The 27991-nt window shown below is 40.8% G+C and overlaps 1 protein-coding gene across 1 annotated transcript in view; it reads left to right on the top strand.

The window, feature by feature from the left end:
* Positions 1 to 27991, top strand: part of NKAIN2 (Na+/K+ transporting ATPase interacting 2) — a 318351-nt gene that overhangs the window by 273788 nt on the left and 16572 nt on the right. Inside the window, exon 4 of the mRNA XM_009289113.1 lies at positions 18120 to 18180. Within this exon, the coding sequence (XP_009287388.1) occupies positions 18120 to 18180 (61 nt within the window). The remainder of the gene's footprint in view (positions 1 to 18119; positions 18181 to 27991) is intronic.

Genomic DNA, 27991 nt, shown 5'->3' with positions numbered 1-27991 from the left:
CTCTCCCCCATCCCACCGGGGGGGGGCCGAGTGAGCGAGCGGCTGCGTGGTGCTCAGTTCCCAACTGAGGTTAAACCACGACAGGTGGGTATGATATGACACAGCCATTTTATGGTACAGCAACAGTATACTAGAAGGCAAAACTTCATTCTGTTGGGCTGTGACAACAGCCCTCATTGTTTCAGACACTTTGAACTGAAAAAAAACCTCAGGGAAGATGGCATTGCCTCAGAGATGGAAGTCCCACTGTGTAGGACTCATAGGAGTCTCAGTTAGGTGCTACGCAGCCTGCACACAACCCCTGTGCTCTAGCTGGAGCTGCACCAAAGCAGTGCAGACAGCAGCCAATCTACACAATTTGGCCTTGAAGCCAGAGATTGGCCCTTGGCCCTTTCCTATTTAGCAACATATCCATAGCCAGAGTATCTTTCCCTTGCATCATTAATTACCCAGGTCCCAAGAATGTACTCTATTTTATGAAGATAAAATATTTCCAGTTCTTTAGGCAGCACGGTGCCTCTGCCTCATTAGTGTGGCCCTATTCCATAAGACACTTGATTTATGTCACTGTATAACTTCCTGTCATTGCTGGTTCTACAGTTCACTTCTTTTAATACATTTCATGAAGGCTACTTGCTGATGAGGGAGGGCTCCACCAGCGGTGTGCTGCCCCGGTGTACTTGTAGCCTTCAGTCTCTGCACCTGATCATTTCATAAGAGCAAATATCTGGCATTGTGTTTACGTGGTGATTGGTGGAGAGGAGCTGTGTTTGCCTCAGGCAACCTCCTGCCAGCAGTACAATGCCTGACAAAATTTTGAAATTTTGTCCCTCTGCACATTTCATACTAATCCACAGCCCTCTGTAGAGTAGAGGTCAGGAATATTATGCTCCATAAAAAATTAAAAATTAAGAAAAAAAGGAAGAAGTGAAAGAAAGAATCAAGGTGATGTGTTCCCTCACTCTCTTCTCTTTGCCCTACTCCCAAGTGCTCTTTACCTTCTTTAAATCCTCTGCATTTTGTTTCAGAGGTATGTTTTAAGACATTACTTTCTTCCTTTCTGGAGATTCAGATGCAATTCTTGACATAAGGGTTGAAGCTTTTGAGGCGTGCCTTCTTTCCCCATATTTCTATATGAAATATTAAGCTGAGGTCTGGAATAAGCTGGTTACTCCTCTCCTGGGATTCTTTGGATTTAATTCAGCACTTATATAAATAGCAATGTAAATTACATATCTAGTGAATTAGGTGTAGTAATAATGGTGTAATATGCACCGTGCTACTTATTACTGAATGTGCAAATTGAAGTTAATTTACTCAAGAAAATAGTAAAAGAAATCATAATACAGTTGAAGGTAATTGTACTCCGCTGTACCTGAGTGAGCTAGATACTAATTGCAAATACTTCACTATCACTACAAGTTTCTCTGTTATTCTTCTACTAAAGCAAAGAGCTCATTTCTCCCCATCTGTGGAATTAATTTCTTTCACAAATACTGCTATACACTAAAATTGTTGCATAACAATATTGCTTGCACCATATTAGAGTCGAAAATCATGAAGCCAGAAGAAAATGCTGTGATTACCTAGTTTGACCTACATTACACAGGGCATAGAGATTCCCTGAATTAATTCCTGCCTGAACTACAGTTAAAAATACCTTTAATCTTGATCTTAAAATGTCCCACGATGGAAAGCTCACCACAATTCTTATTAAAATTTACCTTTAACTTGTCTAAATTTCTAGCTTTTGGTCCAGCTGCTTACAAGACATTTATCTGAAAAACTGTGTCATCCTGTCATTAGCAACATTTTACTGTTTTTATGATTCGTGATGAAATTTAATCTCTTTTGCTTGGCTAACCTGCTTAATCTCCTCCCCTGGATCCCGTAATCATTCTCACAGTTCTTCTCTGAACGTTCTCCATTTTTTCAAAATCCTTTTGGGGGTGTGGACATAGAAAAACTTTTTGAAAACTAGTATGAGTGGTCCCACTGTTAAGTACAGACAAAATGTAACAACCTTGTTTAGAACCAAGAGTTCCCATTTAAATAACCACAGAGCGCACGATCTGTTTAACTGCCGTGTTAAACCGGGAATCCACATTGAGCTAATTATGCACTATGAACCACAGGTCTGGAGTCACTACTCCACAGGCACCCCATCTGTGAGCCAGGCTTTCCTGCCTCTCCATGTTCAAACACTTTATTCGCTTGTACTTGGGATAACGAGAGGTCCAGGTTGCTCTGAAGGAGTGTCAGTCCTCTAGTCTTTGCATACTGTAAATTCACTTGATTTTTAAGATTTTTGTAGGCATATAGAAGCTCTGAACCTCCTACTTTGTTCTGCTAGGGTAGGATTAACCTCAAATCACCAGGCTTCAGTCATCTAAAAGTTAGTATCTAGTTAAAGCTAGACAGCAATGGGGCTTCTTTCCCAGCCATGGAAAAAACCAGACACTTCTGGAGAGATTCATCCCAACCTAATTTAGATAATTTAGATGCCTGAAACAGGTGGGAAGATTTGTTCACTCCATAGGTGCCTGTCTCTCACCAGTGACTACACAAGAAAGCTAGACAGCATTTGTTTTCACATTCATGGGGAAAAAAGGAAGATAATTATAATTGTCATCAATTATGTTCATGATTCTGGAGGTTAAAATTTCAGAAGCTGCTAGAACAATGCTGAGCAAGTGAAACTTGAGGGCAATACTGAGGTCTGACATTTCTATCATGGCCATTGCCCTGTGTCACAAAGAATGAAGGAAGAAAGAATATTTGGCTCTTAAAAGAAACATCAATACATTGGTATTCCATTAATCCGTTACTAAGCACAGGGCTTGCCTTGATATTACCTTGCAGGTTTTGGAAAAGTGTATAATTCATAACAAAAATGGTGTAACTGGAAAGTATTTCAAAGTTAGTATGCATACCACAGTCATTATATTCAGACAACATGTTATGTTAAGGTTATCTGTAAGTGCTGCTGCTAATTCAACATTACAGTATACTTGTGACTAGATTACATCTTTCCACATGTGATATAGTGGTTGACTGGGGGAAAAATGGAGTTGATGGAAATAGCATGAGAATTCAATAGATAAATGGTTAATAGAAACTATATGACCTTGATTTTTGCTGCTTGATAGCAGGAAACAGAGTAGTTGACCTATGGAAGACAAAAGATATTATATTAGAATATAGAACCTCCCCATGATAACATCTGTCAAAAACAAGATCAGTGTGAAGAAGCCATGGATAATGAAAGCATGCAAAAGGGTGCATGTGAAAGATGCAAATGATGACCCTAAACTGATTAAAAAGAATATTGTTACTGGGGAGGAATCTCAGTGGTGAAAGCCTGTGCCTGACCGAGGCAGCAGCAAGGACAATGAAGAAAACTGCACTACTTAGTGGGCTTAATAAGACCTCAAGATCAAGTAAATCAAAATAAGAATGAAGAAAAAAAATATGCCATCATCAGGACCTTCATATTTGGTACAGGAATTTAATGGTCTAAAACGAAGGCTAAAAGGAATTTGGAAGGATGTCTCCAAAAGAACACAGAGGAGTATTAGGATGATTCTGTCAGATTCAAATCAGACAGATGGGGACTCATTATCCAGATTCTGTGTTGAAGTTGCATGAGATGGCTTGACCAAATGATCAGAATGAGGAATAAAAGGATCTCAAAGCAGGCTTTTGTGCTAGATGCCATCCTCCAGATAAAACAGATACCTTCATGAATCATGCAATTAACATCTCTCTGAATACCAGTAGGGCTTCACATCTGTTTGCTGCCCAGTTGTTTAAAGTCTTCCTTCATGGCTAGATTGCTGCATGCTGAAGATCAGAGTGAAATTCAGAGGCAAGCACCTGCTAATCAGGTACATATTAAGCACAAAGTCTAACACCTTGTCGTGGAATTATGCCTTTGGTGGCAATTTTGCGGACTTTTCATGAGAAACTTGTGAGCACCCAGGCTTTCTGGGCACATAAACAGCCACCTGCCTCTGCAAATTTGCTGCTTTCATTGCAGAGGAACAGCAGGCATCTGAAAACGTGAACAAAGGACTGTGAAAGCTGTGAAAGAAAGATTTCCACTCTCATATGCCCAGAAGGAGCTCAGACCTAAGCACACACTTATCTCCTCCTTCCTGATGCCCTGGTTTCCACAGAAAAAAAATCTGGGCACACGTGCTAAGCAGGAGCCATCTTTGTCCCAACCAGGTCCTCAGTCATTCAAGTGAAGGGACCAAGACCACCAGATTACAGCACCTTAGCCAAACTGGTCATTTAGACACAACCTGTAGCACTTTTGAAAATGAGATATTTCTGCCCTAATGAATTTTGGGTTTGAAGTCTATTGGCATTTTCAACTTTAATTTTAACTTATTTGTTCAGTATTGTTAATGTATCTGATCTGCTTCAGTTCTTTGGGAAACGGAGACTTGCTTTTTGAACCTGTGTCAACTCTGGTTTGTAGACATCTAAGCAAAGGATCTATTTTATTTGGGCAGCACATTCATATGTCAAACCTTGCAAATTGTACCTTTTATCTCTAATAAGGCCTGCTGCCACTCCAGTCCCTGTTCACTGAATGTTTGGATGCTGTTTCATTTGTCCTGGCATAAAATATTGGGTTTTTTCAGACTGCTTGCTTTTCCTTCATTTTCTATAACTCTAAATTTATTCTGCAATGTCTCTGGCCTTCCACTGGGCTTGCATACCTAATGTGTTATACCTTGTATGTTTCCATGTTCATGCTGCAGACTTGTGTTACTGCAGATTGATGATTTATTGCCCGATACTACTGTGTTATACATTTTCCAAGAGCTATGTAACTTTTTGAGCATTCAAAAGGTAGTGTTTACTGCACTAAACATGAAAAACCAAACAAATCTATGAGTTTATGAAAGTGTAGCTCATCTGTAACAAGAATAACCTTCACAAAGATAAGGTGGTTTATTTTAAATCTTACACCAAACAATATATTAATGCATGCCTTCAGAATTACAATAACTTTCCCAGTGATGTGCATGTTATTTAACAAAGTAATAAAGCGTAATAGGGATGGAGTTATTAAAAGACAATTGTTTTCCTCCGTAGTGGAGGGTTCCGGGATCTATTCACCCAATAAACTGGGATTATCAAGAAATGTTATGATTTAATTGAAATTTTCTTGAGTTTGTCTGTGAAGACAAATACAACTATCCCTTTGCATTCATTGCTATCAAATATGATAAAATAGATGCCTAAATTGATTTGATGTTTATAAAAGATAAAATTTTGTTAAAAGCCCTCAAATCCCATTTTCAAAACTCATTCACACACTTCTCCACCTAAAGATCATCAATGAGCTCCTAAGGCTCTTGGTCAATTTAAAAATGGGGCTTCTATGTCAGGTTTACAATCCCTTTGCATTCATTGCTATCAAATATGATAAAATAGATGCCTAAATTGATTTGATGTTTATAAAAGATAAAATTTTGTTAAAAGCCCTCAAATCCCATTTTCAAAACTCATTCACACACTTCTCCACCTAAAGATCATCAATGAGCTCCTAAGGCTCTTGGTCAATTTAAAAATGGGGCTTCTATGTCAGGTTTACTTTATATTAAATATTTGTCCATTCTGCCCAATTTTTTTCTTATGTAAGTATAGGTGTGGAAGAACTTGCTAAACTTTCTGTCTATATCACAGAGCAGAATTTGGTAAAATGGATTGCTAGTTTCCTGCAAATACATGGCCTATAGGAGCAATCACTTTTCACAGTGATTTGTAACAGCAAGACATACATATTTTTGCTTCAATTATCATCTCTGGCACCTTGTCACTGTGGAAGGCAGAAGTCCAAAGTAACTGGTAAGGGCTGTCCGCTAGCTCAAAGCAAGTTTTTTCCACACAGCATCATCAACCGTTTGTCAGATTCTGTCTTCATTCCTCATAACAGAGAGCTATTTCCATATTTACCTGGCAATGCCGAGGTATTTAAGAATGATATTTGTTGGATACGTTATATTTGAGATGATTAAGGTTAGGTTTGGGTTGGGTTTTTTTACTATTTATTTGGTAACTTCACAAATTATGCAAAAAAGGCATGATCCATGGTGCTCCAGATGTGACATACACAATGGCACAAGGAAAGATGAGAATGCTGAGAGTAACCGGTTGGTGAAGGCACCTAGCTTTTTCTATTCTGTAAAGCAGGATGGTTTCAGAAATAAATATCCTAGCTCAATAATGTTGTAATTCCCTAGCTATTGACCTGACAATCACATAATCATTCCAAATAACTAACAACTTCCTAACCCATGAGTTTTGATGAAGCAGAATGTCTTTATGCTCTACCAAACTACATAACTAGAGATGGGGCCTCATGTGTCAGTAGATGGTTTAAGGTGTCCGTGGTTAAAGGAGATGTAACAGACAGCTGTTAGACAGTATGGACATATCTCCTAATTCCCAGTATTCTTGTATTCACATTAGATGATATACTCTACGATTAGGGCACCAATGAAAAGTTAAGGGTAGGTCAGCATACCTGTGTGCACCCGAGCACCTGGTCTCTTTTTCCATCTGTGCTGGAAACTCTTCCTTCCCCTCTGACAACACACTTCATGCCTTCAGGTACTGTTTCGTTTTTCTCCAAGCAGTTCTCCAGTGCATGATACTGCAATTAATGGTTTTCATCTTCTTTTGGAACATTCTCTTGATGCTTCCTAGTAGGTACAACTTTGTTTGCTGCTGACTAGCATTATGTATCTGGATATTTGAACATGGGCTAAATCACAGCCAACATTCCAGATGAAAGCTCTTGAATTGGAAACGTGATGAGAACTGGCCTGCGACAACAGATTTTTTGTTCCTTCTTCTGAGAGGTCTAACTCAATTACTGTGCATATTTTCCCTAAAACTCTTATATCTCTTTCATTAACTTTTAAAGATATCAGTAGAACTTTGCCCACTTATGGTGGATATATAAGAAACCAGGGAAAAAATATCTCCTTAAATATTATGTGTTTTGGCTTTATACTATGTTTAGTGTTGTTATGCATCTGCAGAGCTCGGCTGTCTTCAAAGATGGCTGTGCGAGTTGGACCTGATTGCACAGTGTCGTATTGCATTCTCTCATGTCTCACCAATTAAATTATCCTCCCTTCCCTTTGTTCTGCCAAAGCAATAGAACCAGATGAAATAAGGTCATACTTCTCAATTATGGCACTGAACTGGTGATGTAGGAGAACCAAACATCTAAGAATCATTTCCTCTCTGACCCTCAGTAGGATATAACAGTCTTTCATTTTTCAAAGACTTGGTGCATCTGTTCAAGTCAATAACACCAAATCCCTATCTACCAAAGATTTTCTGTCAGAGCTGAGTCTGAGAATTACAAAAAAAATGACACTATAAACAGTTGGAATACAAAAATTAAATATAAACAATATTAAAAATAAAGCATTAACACATTGCTGTTATTCTTCGCAAAGTACTCTAATATAATGGATTAATAACAATGTAAAACAGAATACATAGCTGTAGCACTTTTCATGCTTTCCATCCAAAATCTCAAACCAAAAGTCATAATGATGACTGGAACCAGTGAAACAGGCATTATTATCTCCGTTTTACAGATTTTGTAAAAAAAAGAAAACAAAATTGATTGCGTTGTTTTGAAGTTCATGTTAGGGAGCACTGTGGCTCTGTATCACAGAAGTGGGAGCTTCTGGAGGCACGAAGAAAGGTAGAGCATTTTCAGGGACAAAGAAGGAACACAGCTGCTGTACCAGCATGATGGCTACTCTGTGTGCTGCTGCGAGAGCAGAAGGAAAAGGGCTACGGCCTTTTCTCCCACTTCATGCAGTCCATTGCCAGTGTGGAGCCTGGATGGAGACTGTCCTTCTCTGCTGGTGCAGAAGCTTCCCCTCACCTGTCCTTCAGGGGCCAAGACATCCCAGTCTGCCACTGGATGGGTTGCCCTGAGAGAGCTGCAACCTTCACCACATGTGGGTTAAAAAACCCACAAACCTCACATTTTTCATTAAGACTAACATGTCAAAGTATTGCTGTCGTTTGTGCTCTTCCTACCAGAGCAGCTTCTGCATCAGCATGTTAAATAGCCTCTTACTGAGACCTAGGGAAGAGATGTGTGCTGGCTACTGAGAGCCACACAGAGCTTCAGAGCTTCAAGCTGACTATCACTGCTTTAGAGGATAATGAGAAACGTGCCCGGTTCAGATGAAACATTTAGTTTTAAATGGGCATCTGATGTCTGTCGATGGCAGAGGTCTAATTTAGACTTCCTTGATCACCGTGGCTGGCACACTCCCAGGTACTGCATTATATTAACAAGGTTCATAAACTGTCAGATATAACTCATCCACTTAACTCTCTGCAATGAGGCACAGACTCTGAGGACACGGCCTTTCCGAGAACGTTCTCTCTTTATAATTTGTCATTCCCCCCAAGTGCCTCATGTGATATGATGTTACTGGAATCTGCAGCTAAAAGGATCAAGTTTTTTTGGTCACACATAGTGCAGAATTTATTCATACGTTTTCTGCCACCCCAGGCGGTGACTGGGACCTCTGCCATCAAGCTATTTCCATTTGAGCCAAGGAGATCACTATTTTTCATGCTGAATAAACAAGGGAGTGATCCCCTGGCCTTCAGCAGAAGGGCTGTAAGCAGAAAGGTGCCTTTGGCCATGGAATTCAAACTGCCCTTCCACTTGGAGGCTCTAGAGGGTAATTTCTCTTCATATCAGCCTAGGCTGCATGGTGTGATATTCCTTTAAACTCTCCAGTGGTTCTCCTTTTGCAGGAAAGGTTTCACAAAGCGGTTTGGCATTTGCTTTTTGAAGCCTGCTTAGCTGATCTTGCTGAATGGAAAGGGTAGCACTGAAACATATCTTTTATTACAAATTACAATGGTGGAAAAACCCTGCAGTAGTCTAATGCTGAGAGGAAAAATAGTATTGAAACATGAGCTGAGTTCAGTTACTTTAAACATTAGATGCTGCAGAAAGATGTTTTATTGACCTTGAAACCCCCCTGACACTTGATGCTGTTATACTGTGCATCTAGAGCAAAATGTTTGTGCTAAGCAATGCATTTGCTAGATGTGTAGATCCTAGGTAGATGCAATGATGTGGAGCACCCCATGCAGACTGCTTTGTATTTTCACTGAGATACCTCTCTTTCCTTACTCCAGGGCATGAGGCTTGAGGGAGCTATTTGGTTAAGATAAGTTCATTCTTCCTCATCTTCCTTACATGCATTGCCAGAGAGAGAGGCTATCATGTCAGATATCCCACCTTCCCATCTTGTGCACTGGCACAGACAGCCAGAGAGCACAGGCAAAGCCTCCCCCTGACTTAGTCACCTTCCTGGCAGCTCTGTTGCTGATGGCACTGTCAAAGAGATCTGTCTATTCCTCCGCTGTTAGTCTACAATTCCCGCTGGGCTTGTGAATTACTGTTACTGTATTTTAATAATCCATCAATGTTCAGGTTTTATCACTTCAGGCCCTATTCATCTAGATCACACCATCTAGAGCTTTTCCTATGAATGACTTATTTGGTTTTCTTTGTGTAAGTTAAAGTAATGAACTTGACTGCTCAGGTTGCTGAAGAGCTGCTTCAGCTGAGCTGTGCACTTTGCATACCGTACATCAATCTGCCTTGTCAACACCGCCATCACCAGCCATCGTAGAAGCACTTTGATCAGAGCATTATTAGGCTGTTACACCGTGACCACCACCACGAAACCAGTGTAGTGCCAAAGCTGTCATGTACCATGAAGTTTCCTGACCCTACGACCGCCATCAGAGCCTTCAAATAAACAGCAATTCATCACAGGGAAAATAAATAGCATCACAGGGAAAGAGTCAGTTGTCACTGGAAAGTCTCTCTCACCTCTGATGAAATGTTCTGGCTCTTGCCATTTATGTGACAGCATTGCTCTAACTTAATCTAACATGTAATGGCGGAGAAGAGCAAATTACCTGCACTTCCTTTCTGAACTTTTACTCTACACAGTTTTCATGGCTGGCCACAATCCTGAGAAACTGGCAGACACAACAACATCTTACTTCCTTTCTCATCCTCTACTCACTCTCGTCTGAATGCTTCTGTTTCCCGGATCCGAGGGCCCAGTGTTCACACTCACATCATCGAGGTTCACTTGCCATATGGGTGCCTCAACATGGAGGGATGGGTTTTCACTGAACAGAAGCACTCATATGTGTTTGTTTATCAGGAATTCAGAGTTTTCTTGTACCGTGAAAATATTTCCCCCTCTACAATCTGCACAAACTTCCAATATCCTTTTTTTTTTTTCCTACTGCCCCTCAAAAGAGTGAGTAGCATTGATAATCAACTGTTTTATCTAATGCAGTTTAATTTAAAATGCTAGGCATTCATTTGGTGGGCTGTGAGCAGTCTGTGGCTTTGTTAGATCTGCAGCATAAAGAACCAATTTTTCTTATCCTAATCCTATGGCTGTCTGGAAAAGGTGACACACAGTTAGACATAATGATAAGAAAAGCTACTCCCGTGAAAATATTTCCCCCCCTCAAATCTCCACAAACTCCCAATATCCTTTTTTTTTTTCCTACTGCCCCTCAAAAGAGTGAGTAGCATTGATAATCAACTGTTTTATCTAATGCAGTTTAATTTAAAATGCTAGGCATTCATTTGGTGGGCTGTGAGCAGTCTGTGGCTTTGTTAGATCTGCAGCATAAAGAACCAATTTTTCTTATCCTAATCCTATGGCTGTCTGGAAAAGGTGACACACAGTTAGACATAATGATAAGAAAAGCTACTGCTGCCAAAGGCAGTCGGATACCAAAGCCAGATGATTAAACCATTCCAAAGCATTCCCAGAAGACAAGAGGGGAAAAAGGTCCAAAGTTTTTTCCTTAAAAGTTTTCTTGCTATAAAACCTTCAGAGCAAAGCCCACATAGACACATAAACACTTTTGCTTTAATAATCCATTCCTATTATTAACAGAATGACCAGGGTGATACGTATTTTAAAGCCTTTTACTTTAGGGTTTTTTGTTTCAACTTCATTCTTTGTTTTGTTGTTTTGGTGTTGCTGAGTAGATAGAGGCAGCTGGCCTTGTTTTAAAAATAAATGGGATGATTTTTCCCAATCTACACAGCTCTAATGGCTAAATCCCTTTGACGTGAACAGCAGTCACTGCACACTGTTGACCCCTGTACAATCAGAGCTCTGTTCTAACAGTGACAAGTTGGATTTCAGAGCTACACTGTGAGAGGAAACAGAGCAATAGACTTTTCCATTTTCAGGACTTCCCATAGCCTCAGTTTGGATGGAATTAATGAAAATATGTAACCAAATATATCCTTTAACCCTAATCAAGTGCGAAAAGGTAAAGTAGAGACAATTCCACAAAAGCAGAAAAGAGAAAACTAAAAGTTCTCTATTTTTAACAGGGTTTTTTGCAGCACTAATGCCTTCAGCCTGCACTGAGCAATGCGCACTTGAGCTGCACCCAGTACCTGCTGAATGCAGCTGGTGGAGAATTTGCTCCTGGCTTCCCAGTCCTATCATTGCTCTAAACTGTGATCTGGGGATTAACACGGGTCAGCCTGCTGTGGCCTCTCCTCTGCCCCTTGAGACATGCCTGCTTCAGCTTCCTGAGGGAATCCGGCAGAGTCCCAGCTGGGGCATTTCACCTGTGGGAGCAGGAATGTAAAGTTCAACACCGAGCCTGAATCTACAAGATGCTCCGCAGTTCAGTTAACACAGAGGTCGGCAAGAAGCGGTCCCTAGTTCCATCTCGTACAAGCTGGTAGCCCCTGTATTTTGGGTTGTCTTTGATGTCTGAAGCAGGAAAAAGGACATCCTTCTCTTTATCTGTGAGATAAAATCATGGAAAAGCGCCAAATATCATGTGGTTATCAAAAGCATAAATCACACTGAAATACCTAGGAAGAGGGAAGATTTGTAGAAAGTTTTAGGTCAGATTTGCAGAAAAGTCTCACTAAACTTTCAGGAAATTTGGGTCAAGCTGAGTGTCTGTAATACAGCTTCGAAACAGGTGAGTATCTCTTGCTTTCTAATGTTGTTAAAGGTTTGCACAGCTCTTATCTGACAAGCCACAGTGCTGTGATTTTCAGTGCCCCTGTGGTCTCTTCAATTCATCAGGTGAAAAAGCTTGCCAGGGAAGACGCTAAGGGAACAGCTGCCCTGAACAAGACAGAACCGCTCTCAAGTGCCCAGCAGCATTTCAAATGAAAGCATTCTAGCTGGTCTTCACGGTGATCTTCAAATGCTTATACAAAAAGGAAATCTCCAGAAAATTGAGTAGTCCACTGAGAAATAAAGACTTTATGCTAAGCACCTTCTAGACAGCTGATATAAAAAAGATTATGATGCACTAGTTGAAATAAATGCATTTTTTATCACACTTCTATTTTCCAATGTGTTTAGATTTATCTGTATTTATGATTCATGTTTTTACTGTGCCTGCTGAAAAAAAAATCATAAACGTCTAGGGCAGCTTTCAGCTTAAGAAAAGAAAGAAAAAGAATTTGACAACTACATAGGCTAAGAAATTATGTTTTTGTTTTGGTTTGATTTTAAATTTCATGGTTGTCCATTAGATATTATTGTGGACATGGTAATTTAACATTGGCTTTTTTAATAATTATTTTATTAGACAGAATATTTTATCTTTGATAATTATTTTATTGCACAGAATAAAGCTACTTGGCCATACTAATAAATTATTCTTTTCAGACAACACACAGATAGTTAATTCTGTAGAATAATGACCGCAAGGCCACACAGTCTACATTCCCTATCAGGAATCTGGTCTGATATCAATATTTTTCCAACGCTCCTTTTATGATGAAAGATAGTTAAACTTGGAGGAATGACAGAGTTCTCATAATGGTAAATGTAAGCACAAATAAAAGCGTACCTCAACAGAGTAGTTTCAATGGAACATAGCTTTAGTTTTATATTAAACTCTAGCAATGATATTCACTCACTGATGCTGCACTGCTGCAGGCAGTGAAATCATGCTTGAAAGGGTTTTTGCAGGGGGCAGCTTTAGAACGCCCATGACACTGACTTAATTCTACAGATGTTGAGAGAAAGGTCTCTGTCTCACCTTTTCTGCTAAATAATGAGTATGATTTTTCTGAGAATCAATACACTGGAAGCTTTCTAGATAGTAATTCTCCAGTTCTTCAGTTGCTCATAATGTACACATATATATGCACAGCCTCCAAAAATCCATTTTAAAGAAACACCATTCCTTAAACACACAGCATTACAAAGGCTTTATATGTGCAGCCCCTGTAAGCTTAAGAAATATGATTAAATTGCACATGGGTAGACATGTAACATCACAGCTTTGCCATATAAAGTTCCCAGGGCCAAAATTAACCTCCATGTAATTCTGTATTATTATTGCTTGAACTAGCCCTTTTTTTTTTTTTTTTTGCTAAGATCTTAAAACCGCAGTGTTTATAGAATCATGCAAAAACTTAGTAGTGAAAAATAAACACACAAGCCTCAGCATTAGCTGTCTCAGAAGATACTTTAACATCTTCCCATAGGAAAACACAATGGTTTTGTTTGGTTTTAAGTTTGACGTCCATTTCTCCTGAGAAAGACCAGTTATAGACTAAAACATGCTCATTCAGTGAAGCCAAGACCATGGGCTATTTCAATAACCCTTAACTCATTCATCTTCATCTTGAGCCTTCTCCTCATCACCTTATCCCACGCAGATCTTACCCACTTTTAGTTTTTGTTTCTTCCTTGCTGTCATTCTTTTGTTTCAGGTGTTCGGCATAATAAAGATAACACCTAATAATTATCTATACAGATATTGTTTTAAAAGCGGAAAAGGTGGCGGCCTTGACCAGGAATGGTGGGTTTTCATAGAATAGCTTTTTTCCCAAATCTGGTGCTATTTGCGGTGTATGAAAACATTCATCTCCATAAAAGAAGTAAGAAAAAATAACAAGACAGGATTTTGATCAATACCGATTCTGGTTAAGCTTGATCACAGCACTTGACATTTTGAGCAAGTCTGGAAGTACACTCACAGAAAACTCAGGGTCTAAGAGTCTCTAGCAGTGTAACAGGACACTGCTGACTTGGGTAGGGAATATTCTGTCAACTTTTTTGTTTGCCTTATATGACTATAAGGCAATAAGACGCATTAACCTAATTCTGTAATTAATCTCATTGCCAAACCTTCAGTAGTGCTGTTATATTGCTGATTTATTTTAGGCTTTTGCTTGTCTTCATTTTTAACTTGGCAGAAGGAATGATGGTTTTATCGAGGTGTTTATAGATAAAAAAAACACTAAAAAAAATTAAAAAGTGTTTGAGATCATTGTATATGAAAATGGTCATGAGATGTCATCAAAGTAACACCCAGGGAGCTGGTGCAGGGATGGGCAATGTGTCACTTTTAGAAAGAGCAGTGTTCATTTATAATCTCATATGGACATATGAGAGAAAGTTGTAAAGAGCAGATTTTTTCAAGCTGCAGAAAATGAGGTTCATAAAAACATGCATTCACTAATCGCTATATGTATAAATGAGCAGGGGTGTTGTTAATGGTTCCTTCTCCTCTGGAGGCCCATACTACAGCATTAAAATGTGAATAGGACAGATGTAGACTCCTAATGTGGATGGGTCGGGGATCCAGATCTGATCTTCTGTTCATTGCACCTATTTCTTTTTATCGCTACATGTTTTATAAAAGAAAGCTCGGTTAATTAAAAAAAAAAAAAAAGCAAAGAAACAAGAGTTTCCAGGCTAACTTTCCTCGTTTTAAACTGATTTTCAGAGACAGTCAGGCTCCTTCTCTTCTTTATCTCTGAGGACTCATTCCCTTCCTTCTCACATAAGACAAAAATCTTTCTGAGATACTGAATAAGGAAGACTCTGCTCTGTGTAATTCTCATACTGCACTCAGCACTGCTGTGTTTGATGGCATCCCAGGAATATATTAAGCGATGTGACTAACCTCTATCACTTGGGTTTGGGTTTTTTTTCTCTCATCTTCTTCTCCAGGGGGAGAAGTGTGTTCAGTGGAGTGTTTTGTTTGGAATTTATTTTACTTATTTTGTGCTGTACATAGGCACATTGCGGTGTGTTTTTCTTAGAGAAACAAGGTCAAAGAAACGCATCTTGCACTATAACAAAGGTGCTAAATTTTGTGAGAGCCCTTCATCCGTGTGGGAATTTATTAACTAACATTGATTAGCTGACTGGTCCCCAAGTGTCGTAGCCAGGACACCAAGAAAGCTCTGCTACATGCGAAGGTGAGCTGCACCCTTCCTACAGGAAGTCTGAGTCCACCAGGGAGGAGGTACGTTCCTGGTCTCCAGCCCAGAGGTCGCTGTAGTCACCATGGGCTCAGGCCACTGAGCATCCTCAAAGACTGCCACACTCAGCTCTGAGTGTGTGCCCTCTGCTGCTGATGCAATTAGAAGATAAATCTTGAATGGCTATCACTGGATCAGAACTGGTAAATTGCTTGGTTAAAAAAGAGAAAAATACAAAAAACAAATGTGATGCTCAAATTAAAGCAAACTTACTCTGTGTACCAAGCAAAGGGTTGGATAAATGTGGGAGAAGGGGAGGTTTACTTTATGAACTCTGATTATCTCATGGGAAACAACCTTCCATTTGTATTTAGAACAGAACAATTTCTAGCTTTAAGGCACTCTTTTAATCAGCAAGCTCATCTGATGAAATGCTGGAGGATTTACTTATATATCAAAGGAGTTCCCTAGATATTTAAGGGATGCAACTGAATACAATTAAAAGATCAGTTGTAAGCACAGTTTGTGATACGGTTTGTTTGCTGTGCTTTGTGAGAGAAGTTTAGTTAATAACATGTGAACTTGTGGTGTTTTAGCAGATAGTAAAGTATTGAACTGTATTACAAGAAAAGCTTTACCATTGCGGTCGCCTACTAGAGATGCAACTACTCAGCTGTCTTGGATCTGATGGTCTGTAAAAAGAGAACAGAGAAACTATTAAGCCAAGGTTCACATCCACGAATGGAATCATTTATGAACAACCTTTCTGGGCCTAATTCGTTGCTGAATTAAACCTCATCTAATGTCATTGAAGTCAATGGCGTTATGCGGGGCATAAGTCAGTGGAGCAAATTAGCCCTCTGTCCTGAAGCCAAGAAACCAAAGGGAAGAGTGATCCAATAAAAGAGAGATGAAATGCTGATACTAGCTGAATGCCACTGTTCTTGGTACAGTGCGTTCTTTGTGTCCAGTGGTGAATATTTCATCCTTCCCAGGTGTAAAATCTTCCCAGCCACACTATAACACAGATTTATAATAAATGACAAAATTAATGATTTAGTTCTGTTGTAATGCAGCTTCTGGGCTCCCAACAGGAATCTGTGCTGGCTGCAGTGTTATCTCCAAATCAAGTCTTGATCTCTTCAGAAAAGTCTCGGGGCTGGCCTTTTTTTTTTTTCCGTTAGCCATCTCTCACCCATACAGGTGTTAGAAGCTAGCATTCATAGATATGGGGAACTTTCTACATAGAAAACTGAGAGAAACACCAGGAATATCTGTGTAAGAGCTGGAGTGAATTAGGCACAGCCACTGTCTCCAGCGTGAAGGCACTAGGAAATGGAATGGATTTATTTTCATTTCATGTATACAGGTAACATTAAGGGCTCTAAGAATCCACAATATTGCAGTGATTGTAGGTGTGCCTTGGATTAATGAAAAAAAAATCCATTTGCACTAACGAGCATTCAGAACAATACATCGTCTTCTCTCAGATTTCACCCTTTTTACTGTCTGACCCGCTGATTACTTTGTCTGAAATTAAGATCATCATCTCCCTCAGCCAGAGATCGTGGGTTTTGCACCACACACACAGAGAGCTCAGTCCTGGCTGGAGCCTTTAGGCATTTTCATTATCTGTATAAAGAACTAATTCCCAAAGTCTACAGCTGGGTTTGCAGCTCATGAAAAGATCTCTGTGAGGTGACCTGTACAGAATAACATTTTGACAGCATGGCTCACTTTTCACTACAAAGAGATCAAACAACCTGAATTCTTTTGACGTCCTACCATGCAAACTTCAGTGATGAGCTAAAGGATGAAAACCGGTTTATTGGCAATCAGTAGAGAAAACTCTCCAGACCTACATGTAAGGGAAGCTGTGTAAAGCATGCAACACGTGGCACATGCTGCTGCTCCAGTATTTGTTCTGTTGCTTCTGGTGTAACTTCTCAGCGATGAGAGAACTTGGAGGAAGGACTAGCAGAGGACTCACATGATACTTGGCCCATGGCATGTGCGATATTGGCCATTTATTCCCTTTTTTTCTTTTTTCAGGTGATAATGTAAGATAAGCAATCTGCCATGGTACTTGAGACCACTCCAGATTTACATTTTCCTTAAATCCTGTTGCTCCTCTTTACCATTCACTTCTGGGCATGCTCTGAGGAGGGGAATGAAGGGAACGAGATTTTTGCCAGCTGCAGCATGAGACGCTGATGTAAACACATCCAGACCTATCCAAAGTGCTAGATATGTCTTGAGGCTTGGGGGCTATTGCAGATAGGGGAACAAGTCCCACTAATCTGAAGCCCTAATTTCAAGTGATAAAATATCACTATAAAGCCGGTTTACAAGTGCTGGCAAGGTTCTGCTAAAAAACAGAGTTCTGCTAGAGGGTTGGGTTTTGTTGGATAACAAATCTGATTTTGACAGAAATATTTACATTTTCAGTGGCTAAGCATCCATCCATCCAACCACCTATTTGGTTTTCTGGTTTTCAATAATTAAAAAGAAGCCAATTCTGTAATGGAAAAAAATTATAGATTTTTGGATGTTTTAATGAAGGGCGTGTTTTTCAAGAAAAAGGTAAAATTTTCCTGACTATTTCCAAAAGAATCACATAGAATAAGAAAGTGCACTTATTAAAATTACCAAACTGTTGTAAAGAATTATCATTACCTCATCAAAGAGTCTGGTGAATTTTGTTATTTCTGTTTCTGTTGTTGCTTTTCTAAAACCAACTCTTGTTTTTTTATTGCATTTGCTTTACATCTAACACTATTACATTTTGTTTCAGCTGGCGGGCTTCATCTATGCCTGTTATGTTGTGAAATGTATTACTGAAGAAGAGGACAGCTGTAAGTACTAAAGCTTTATTACATACAAAATGAATTCTTTTTTTTTAAATCACCCCCCCACTATGCTGGCTCTTGCTGACTTCAACCTAAATGTCTTATTATACTGTAGCCAGAACATGCTTTCTGTCCATCCTTCTTGATCTAAAATTTGCAAATGCCTGAAAGACAAAGGAGTCATGAAATGCAGCTTAAAAAATACATACTCGTTTCTTCTGAAAAGATCATTGCAAATTTTTTTCCTCACAGCTTAGCTTAAGACAAAAAATAAAAAAAGCAATCCCAATTGGCAAACACAAGCTTTTTTTGGTTTGGTTTGTTGTTTTGTTTTTTTTTTTTATTCCAGGTTGTTATTAACTACCTTCACAGTAATTGGTTACCACTGAGGGTATAGCTCTTCTATGTTGACTTCTGTGTTGGCTTGTAGAAGCACTTCTGGCAAAAAAATATCTTTAGATCATTGCAGGACCTTCATTTATGAGAGGTGAAACTGTGGAGCTCCTCTTTGTTCCTGCTGCTCCCAGGGTACAATTACAAGGAATGAAGGTTGTTATTAACTACCTTCACAGTAATTGGTTACCACTGAGGGTATAGCTCTTCTATGTTGACTTCTGTGTTGGCTTGTAGAAGCACTTCTGGCAAAAAAATATCTTTAGATCATTGCAGGACCTTCATTTATGAGAGGTGAAACTGTGGAGCTCCTCTTTGTTCCTGCTGCTCCCAGGGTACAATTACAAGGAATGAAATGATTTCATATAGATGTATGTTTGTGTTTCTTCTGCTTATTTATATCAATAGAAGCCTGTTGAGCAGAATTTGCTCTTATTACATGCTATGGAGTCAAGCCATTTCATTTTTTCTCTACTTTAACCTTGATTTTTTTTAAAAAGGCCACTGCAGCATTTCAGTACATCTTGGGATTCATACTAAAGCACTTTCGAAACAAGTATCAGCACTGCATGTAACTTTGATAAAATATACATGAATCCTAGAGAGAGCTCTGCAACAGGAAGCTAAAGGGTTTTTATTTGATTGAGGGCACTGCTTAGGCTGGTGGGGTTCCTTTGTGTGTTCTCCTGCGTAGGAAATAGCTGTAACCCTATAATCTATTGGCAATACAGTGACACTGTGAGCCGTCAGGGGGAGATTTAGTGCCGAAATCAAACCACACTTTGGACGTCTTTCCGACTATGCTCGTTTCATTTGTCTTTGTGTTTCTGTGGAGGCGAGGAAGGTGTGAGAGTAAAAGGAGTTTGGGACAGGCATGTGGAGCAGGGGTGTGTCACAAATAGGTCTTGTCTTTTTAGGGAAGGACCCAGTCATATGTACTTTCTCCTGCTTTCCCGTTAAGTGCATTCACTATCCACAGAGCTGGAGGAGAGTGATTCCTTGTCCCCCAAAATGAAATCCCATTTAAAACTATTCTGCCCTCTTCTAAGGGCTTAAATCTTTTTTTCACTATTCTGTAATGCTTTAGGGCACAATATAAGTAAAAAGCAAGGAAGGGACTTGTGACTTGGCTCACCAAACAAGTGCAGAAGTCGGAGCACGTTTGAGAGATTTCTCCTGTGGTTTGTAAAGCGGCATTCCTGGCAGCAAAGTGCTGCGGCCAATATGGTATTGTTTTCTGCTCACTGTGGAGGGAGCTCCCTGTTGTTCAGAAGCCACAGATTGTCATGCTGCTTTGAACCTTTCCTTGCTGCTGTCTTGCCTATTTTGAGGCTTTTATTACTTTGTTAGTACACCTCAGCCAGGCCTCCTCTTCTAGCCAAAGAGCCATCTTACTGTCTGTGAGCATCTCTCTGAAGTACTGGGGCAAATCCCCGCCCAGCGCAACAAAGCCAGCACAAGCTGAGGCACCGCAGCTTCACCTCTGGAAGCATGGCCAGAAAAAAAGAGAAAAAGGGAACTTCTGTGGGTGAGTCATCCCAGCACTGCAATAACGCTCAGATCGGATTTGGCCCCTCAAGGTATCACAAAATTAAAGCAGCTTTAATTTCTACTGAGAAGCTGCATGTAGCAGAGAGTAAGAATGATTCTAGTTCTTTCTTTGCTCAGACATCCACTGGGACATGTGCCGAGCACTCGCTGTGACAGCCAGGGGCTGCAGTCCATACAGATACCGCCTGCTCAGGTTTAATTTTAGATTCTTTTATTTCCATTTAGATATGTTTTCTTGCCTTTTCCCTCCCTTTTGGAAACACATCCGTCATCGTGCTCCTCTGAGAAGTAATGTATCCCGTATGGATGCCATGTTATTTAGTATTTATATTCCAGAGGAAGTTGCCTAAGCGTAACTTCCTCAAGTACTTTCACAGATGGAGTCGTCTCATGCAGTCCGAGTGAGTGCGAAGGAGAAAAGCTTTCAGGAAAACTGGAATATGTCCCGGAGCCATTGCCGGAGCTTCCTGCATATGTGAGTCTTTGGTCTGAGGTCACTTCAGATCCCCTAGCCTTGTTTCTCTTCCCATAGTCTCTTCTTCCGCTTTTTCAGTTCCTCACCCCTGCATGCTGTTATGGAGCAAGCTCTGTGGCACAGAGGGATGAAGACACCGCTCCTGCCCACGGTGTAGTCTCTCCCCCAGACTTGCTGGACATCTAGCATAGCAGAAAAAAGCTTTACTCTGCTGCCCACCAACCCCTGCCTAGCAGCTATACCTGGTAAGGGGTGAGGCTGGGCTTCTGCTTGCATGCAGTTTGGCAGCTGGTGTTTCCTCTTTGTGCTAAAGGTGTGTCAGCCGTGAAAGATACTCTGGTAAAACCAGTCACCATAAAGCAACTCTCCCACACCACTGCCCTGCTTTCCTAGCTTCTGAAGTGGTCCGTGAAGAACAGAGGGACACTGCTGTCTTCTTATCTACCTCCATATTCACAGACATCACAGAGATCTAGATCTCTGGTTTTCAAGACCACCCATGCCTGTAAAAATGGGATGCTAATCAGGAAGGATCATAAGGATAACCATATTGGGTCACACCAAAGGGGCATTTAACTCCAAGTCTGATGAAACAGAGACAATAGAAAAAGCCTTTCTGATGAGACAGAGCCAACGGTGAACATCCACACACTCAATTCCATCTCTTCTGCTTCGTTAACGGGCCATGGGAGAAACAGCAGTCCAGAAGAGGAGCGAAAGAGGCAGAAACATTGAGCCTGGCAGGAGCAGGCAACAAGGCATGAGACTAGAGAAAAAGTCATGCAACATGCAAGAGCCAGGCAGGGGCATGTTCCAGATTTTAACCAGAGGAAAATGTATCAACACCGCTCCGGAGCAGAGAAGGTGCCTCATCTTCTGTTGGCACAGAGCCTCAACTGTAGAAACACAATCAAGTTGCTCTTAAGCTGCTTCAGCTGAATTAGCTTTGCTCTCAGAGTAATTGGAACAAGCTGAAAGAATTACTATTTCTCCATTCTTTATACAGATTTTATTAAGAGAACAAATGAGCGAGGGTAGAATTAAGCAAACATTTCACTAAGATTAACCTGCTCTAACCTCACTAAAGGATTAGGAATGGAACAATACAGTGATCAAATCAGGGTCATAACTAGGGCTGAATCAGCAAGTCTAGAGGTTTTAATTACGCACACACCAAATAAATCCAGCAGCAGGCCCCCTAAATCAAAGCACAAGTCCGCACTACCTTTCATGAGAACAATCTGCTTTGGGTTAATTCTGCATCAAGGATTAAAGAGGAAGCTGCTTTCCCTCCTGGTACAGTCCCAAGCAGTGCTCTAACGCTGGGTGCACCGAAGCCGAATTGCAGCACCCATCTCCAAGGGTCAGACAAGGATGGTTTTTCCCCAGCTACTTCTCTTGTCGGTGGTTTGTCACTCCCAAAGGTCCCTTCTGCATCGTGTTCCCTGTGGCCGCATAGGGAGGAGGAACTCTGAGGCTTGGAGTGCCTCGGGTCTCCAGCTGGGAAAGACAAGGGAGGATGGGTGCCCAGCAGGGCTGCCGCCGACTCGATGCTCTCCTTTTCGCTATTGCCACTGGTATGCCTGAGCCATTGTCATTCTTACCTCATTAGCATTATTAGCTGCAGCAATTAAAAATAAAGCATGAAAATGTCAGCAACGATCATTACTTGGAGGCACTCAACAGCTGTAAACTTATTGGAGCTCCTCATTTGTTTTCCAAAATTGTATTAGGCCTGCATTTTTCAAAGGCTGCACATTATTTTTAATAACATTGAAATGTTTGTTTAATATGCGTTTCCTCACTAGCAGTTTGGGTCCCTGCTATAAGCTGTTACTGCCTTACTAAAAGAAAATTCAGTGTATTTTTGAAAATGTTATTAAATATACAGAAATTTTGTGGAAAACCATGGAATGTAAGCAATAAAGCAGTATCCTCCTGGGGCTTTTTGTCTGTAAGCAATTAAAAAAGAAACCTGGGTTACTGAAGTGGGAATTCTGCACTTGCCTTGCAGGTTCTGTTGAGGGAAAGGGGACTGGCTTGTTATTAGAGGGACAGCTTTGGCTGGGAAGGAACCCCAGCCTAGAGAAAATCACCAATTCAGTCTGTGTCCCACAGTGAAATCCTAATGCAGAAGGCTCCCTTGCAGACCCAGAGAGGGAGAAGAAACAGCATTTACCTACCATAACGCAATGGCAAGGCAATCGGAGAATAAATATGGCCTGTCTGACTGTTCCCTGAGTGCCATGAGGTACAACCTTTGCACTATCTCATGCTAGCAGGGATCCAACTTGCACATACACTATCTTCTTTTCTCTTGGCATTGTTTCCGGGTAAACTGCAAAGCAAAAATTGCAACTGGGTTAAATAGATTTTTGCTGCATATTCCCTTGAGCCCAGCTTTTGGGAATGTCTGGCACAGAAGTAAAGCTCTAGATAACCCTTTAAAATTATTTCACACACCCCATAAAAGCTTGAATTCAAGATTCTATTTGAATTACTGAAAACGTTCAGGAAGACAATACCCCAGATAGGGGATATCTAGTAGTGAGGAATACAGCATAGCAATTACATGCCAATAAACTCAGTGCCAAACAACAATCCACTCTGGGATCCTAGGCCTGACCTGGGAAGTACGAAAGTGATGACAAAGATTTTCTTTCAAAAGACATTATTAAATTCATTAGTTGTGAGAGATGTGAAATTTTGACAAACATATAGGATAGATAGAAAAGCCTTTTATTTTTAGCTCTGTTACAGGCTGCCTTCCGCCTCTGGGCAGGTTATTTAACCTCTCCATACTTCTGTTTCCCATGTTTAAAATGGGAAATAATGACAGGGCCAAACTCACAGGCATGTTGCTTCATAACTTTGAGCTTCTGGGATGAAAGGCACTATTGAAGTGCAGAATATGTTCAGGTATCACTTTATTTCTGTGCCAAACACTTTTCACAATCTACTTAGCAAGACATTACAGAGAAATAATACCTCAGCTTCCATCCCTGCTTAAAAATCTCTAAAACAAAGAGAAACTGGTAGCAAACATTAGGCTATTAATTCTGCTTCTTTATTTCCCTTCCCATTTTCTGGTGTATGGCTGTAAATTCTGAGACTACCAGGACAGGAGAAAGATAGGGAGGAAATAGAAACTAAGGCTGAGGGAGATGGCTGAAGATGACTGCAACCATCTTTCTGCATTAACACTGGTCTTGAATGCATCTCTGGAGGTTGTTGTCCTGAGCAGCCTGGCAGGTCTCTTCCCCTCCAGCTGAAAGGTGACACCACAGCTGCAGTGTAAGCTGCAGCCCTACCAACATCTGTTACACTTGTGTAACACAACACAAGATAACAGGTACCAGGTCTATCCAGCCCCATATCCAATATCCAGCAATGAAGAACATCTGATGCTTACTTCCATATCTACTTGCCATATAGGCATATAAGAACATAGCAAGTTTGTGGTTCCTCAAAAATACTCACTGTAATTTGCAGTTCAGGGACTTCCTTAGCCAGAAGTATCCTCGTTGTATTTCGTTGCCACGATGATCTTTTCTTCCTGAAAGTGTACTCCTATGTTTGAACTAAGAACATTTTTATCAAACACAGCCTCCTGAGAGAAGGAGTTCCAGCACCACAGCTATACATTTTGTTAGTTTTGCACCTACCATTTGTGTAACGTGTCCTGCATCTTTCTCTGGAAAACAGCGGTCATTCCGTCTTCACCTCTTCCATCTTCACCTTCTCAATGCTGCCACAGGTTTTATAGACCGTCATCAACTGCCTCCCTCAGCCTATGTGGGAATATTACAGAACTTGTGATCATTTTTTGGTAGATGGGAGGGGGTTTCTGCATCTTCAAACCCTTTACATCATCAAAATAATAGAAGCGGAATCTGTCATAAAGGAATAGCGGTATCGTGAGGAGAAACACACATTTGCATTTTTGGGCCCCTCACTGATGCCACAAAAAGTCAAGGATAGTGTTCATATCACATACCGACAGCTGCATGTAATTAGGCCTGCAGTTTAAACTAACAATCAAGATTTCCACCACAGCCAGTGGAGTCAGGGATGTAACGCCAAAGAGCAATTTGCCCTATCTGTGGTAGACACCTCTCTCACAACAGGGTGAATCACTGGTCTGACTTGTTTGGTTAATGCTAAGGACAGCCTAGGCAGTCTGCAGAGGGAACATAGGAGCAAATAAGCGTAGGAACAAATACAAACCAATATTTAAAACACAATTTTTCTCCAACTGTTGAACAGGTCATTCATGAATGAGTATTCAATGAACAGGCTACAAAAGCTGAAGCTACAGCTTGTTTTTGCTCAGCTGCACTCTCCAATTTACAGCCTGTGGCTAAATTAGAAGCTTTTTCCATTTACTTGTTTCATTTAGTGTGGTGACTGCTATGTGAACTAAGTAAACCAAAGGGAGGGAAATGGGATGCCTTCAGCTGTCAGGATGCTGATGGAAGCGTGGAGGGAGAGAAGCCTTTGAAATCCCATGGTACTGCCGCATGCTTGTCATCCTAAAGAGAGCCGTCTCGGAGAGCTGCAGTGCCACCAGGAACACTTAGGAAATTTCCTGAGATGCCTGTACAGCATCAACCTTTTGCACATATCAATAGCTGGTCCCTGTGTCATTATTTCCTGTCATGCCCTGTCTTGGAGGGGACCTTTCGCAGAGCAGAAGGCTGGTGTCGAGCATCTCATTCTCACCAGCGCAGGGCACAGGCACTCCACATCCCGCAAGGCGTGCTCGCTGGTTAGAAAGCACAGGCTGTAAATGTCTGAGCTGCGGAGAGCGAGGCTGAAGAGGTAAAAGCCTATGGCGGGAAGATACGACAACTGAAACCGGCTGCGTTTGAGATGCAAACGGACCTGAGCAGTCCAAAGTGTCATAGGGCTTGCAGACGTTTCACAGCCTGGTCTGTGATCATTTGGCACTGCACTGCAGAGAAAGAAACAAACTTAAAGCTCAGAGGAGGTGCAGTTTGTTTAAATAATAGCAAGTAATTAGTCTGAAGACAAAATCAGTGATGGCATTTTATAATTACAATTAATTTAAAGGTTAATTTCCTTTGGTGCTAAAATCTTATTTAAAACATTTACCAGGAAAGGAAATTAGGATGTTACTATCTAGATGCATAGAATGCTTCTGGGAATCCATGCCTATTATCACTAGAAAATTAGGTTAGACTCAAAGTGGGAATTTCAATTCATTTTAGTGTATAATAGACGGTGGTCAGGGCCTTGAGTCGGAAGGGTTGCTTAGGGTAGACTGTACGATTTGCATTTTCTTTGTTTGTGGGATTAATTGCAAATGTTTCCAACAAAAGGGCTGGGTTTATACATGAGCAAGCTTGACATGAAAAGAAAATTGGTTATGGATTGCTGCCTTCGTAACTAATGAAGTTGATGTTCAAGGAATCCCTAGGAGACAGGGCTGTGGTATGAGGCAAATATATAAATAAAATCACACCAGGGAAAATGGTGGTGTTGCTGGCTCCATCTATGATAATTTCTCTTCTCCCTCACTGTCTTCCCTGCCACTCCCCTTGCATCCATCACCACCTCCTGTGGGGTTTGTCAACCTCAAGTTTAAAAAATGTCTAAATGTAGAGCTTGAAGGAAGTAACATTTCCATTCCAGCGGTTCATCGCAATGGGATACTGCTTAATAAAATCAATGCATTTTAACAGCCAGGGGGATATACTTACCTTGCATCTTTTTTTTTTAACTATTCACCACCCATGTTTTATCTTTTCAAGAAAGACAAGTTGCAGAAGTATTGGAAAAGTTCCACACATTTGAAAAGGGAATGAAGAGTTAACATCTCTTTTACGAAGAAAGATACATTTCATACCAAAACATTTTGAAAATATTACTTGTCTTGTCATGAATTAATTAGTTGTTTCAGGAGAGGAACACAAAAAACTCCAGATCATGAAACAACGTCCCACAGTTGCGTCAAACCGGTAGCAGAAATGAGGTAGTAACTAGTGATGGTTCTGACAACAAAAGCTGCAGATGATTTGAAGACATGGTCAGGTTATTGCCGCAGCTGAATAGGACGTGGTCTTCCTAGCCATGGAAATGTTTTGACATTTAAAAATAAACAAAATTCATATTCAAAAACAGGAAAAATCAGCAAAATCTGAGACTCTCCATAAGCTGAAAATTGCATGGAAAATGGTTTCAGGCAGACCGTCATGTTTTGTTTTGATGTCGGTGAAAGACTTCATTTTGATGTGAATCATTTATTGCTGCTTTGTGCTGAACGCGGAGGGCAGGCTTTGGAGGCAGGCCCTTCTGCGCTGTGCCCCGCGGGAGCATCTCCTCCTTCGCCCTGATGGAGGGAGGGCAGCTTGGACCCCGTTGAGCGCAGGTGGACGAGCAGCCCGCAGGCGGCCGTGCGGGGCTGCCGGCCCCCTTCCCCAGCCCGGTTTCCAGCCTCTGAGGGCGGCTGGCTGCCTCCTCAGGGTTCAGCCACAACGAGCGGGTGTAACAGAGCGGTTCCTGGCCAGCCAGGCTCAGTCTGGACTGAAGGACAGCAACATCTCGGAAAGGAGCGGTGATGAGCTGCTGCGGGTGGACTAGACTCATTAACCATTTCCAGTGGCCCTGAAAAGGACGCCTGACCATAGCATATTCTCCCCTGAGACAGTCGACGTGAGCTCCTTGCCGTTTCCTATATGCCTGGGACATAGCTTTGTACTAAATTATTTTTATCAGCATGCCTTCAGTTAAAGTTTTCCTTATTACTTTTCCTTTTAAATATCTAGATAGGTCTTCATTAGCATTGGATTGTTAACTTTCATAAATTTGGGCCTTAATTCTCCACTTTGTTGCACCTACTAATGACTCTTATTCTAATTTATTAGTGTGGTGGTCACACTTGGAGACTACAGCCCCAGGCATTTTCGTTTTCCTCCTTTATTCTCTTTACCTCTCCTTATTGCTTGCCCCTAGCAATGATCTAGCTAAGAACAATTTTTCCTAATAATTCATTTGATAACTTCTATGATAATTCTTTAATTCTTAGAATGATTTGTCAGTCAAAAACTATTTCAGGGCTATACTTTTTTGCTCAGTACTCAAGCATGAAAATTTGAAAGTAAATGGCTAATATCCAGAAGTGTCCAGGTCTGTCCAGTTTAGAAAAATAATATATTCTTCAGACTATTAATGTTCTCAGAGCTGAGTGGAGATCTCTTACAGATCTCTTACAGACTCTTTACCGAGTGTTGGACAAGCCCCACTGCAAGCTTGGACAAGCCTTGCAAAGCCTTGCAGGGGTCAAGCGGCAGCCTACCTGACTGCAACCTTATTTATAGAATCATAGAATCATAGAATCATTGAGGTTGGAAAAGACCTCTAAGATCATCGAGTCCA

This window comes from Aptenodytes forsteri, unplaced genomic scaffold (assembly GCF_000699145.1).
Source record: "Aptenodytes forsteri isolate BGI_AS27 unplaced genomic scaffold, ASM69914v1 Scaffold217, whole genome shotgun sequence".
Lineage (NCBI taxonomy): Eukaryota > Metazoa > Chordata > Aves > Sphenisciformes > Spheniscidae > Aptenodytes > Aptenodytes forsteri.
The sequence above is the reverse complement of the archived record's forward strand: the minus strand, read 5'-3'. Positions and strand labels throughout refer to the sequence as shown.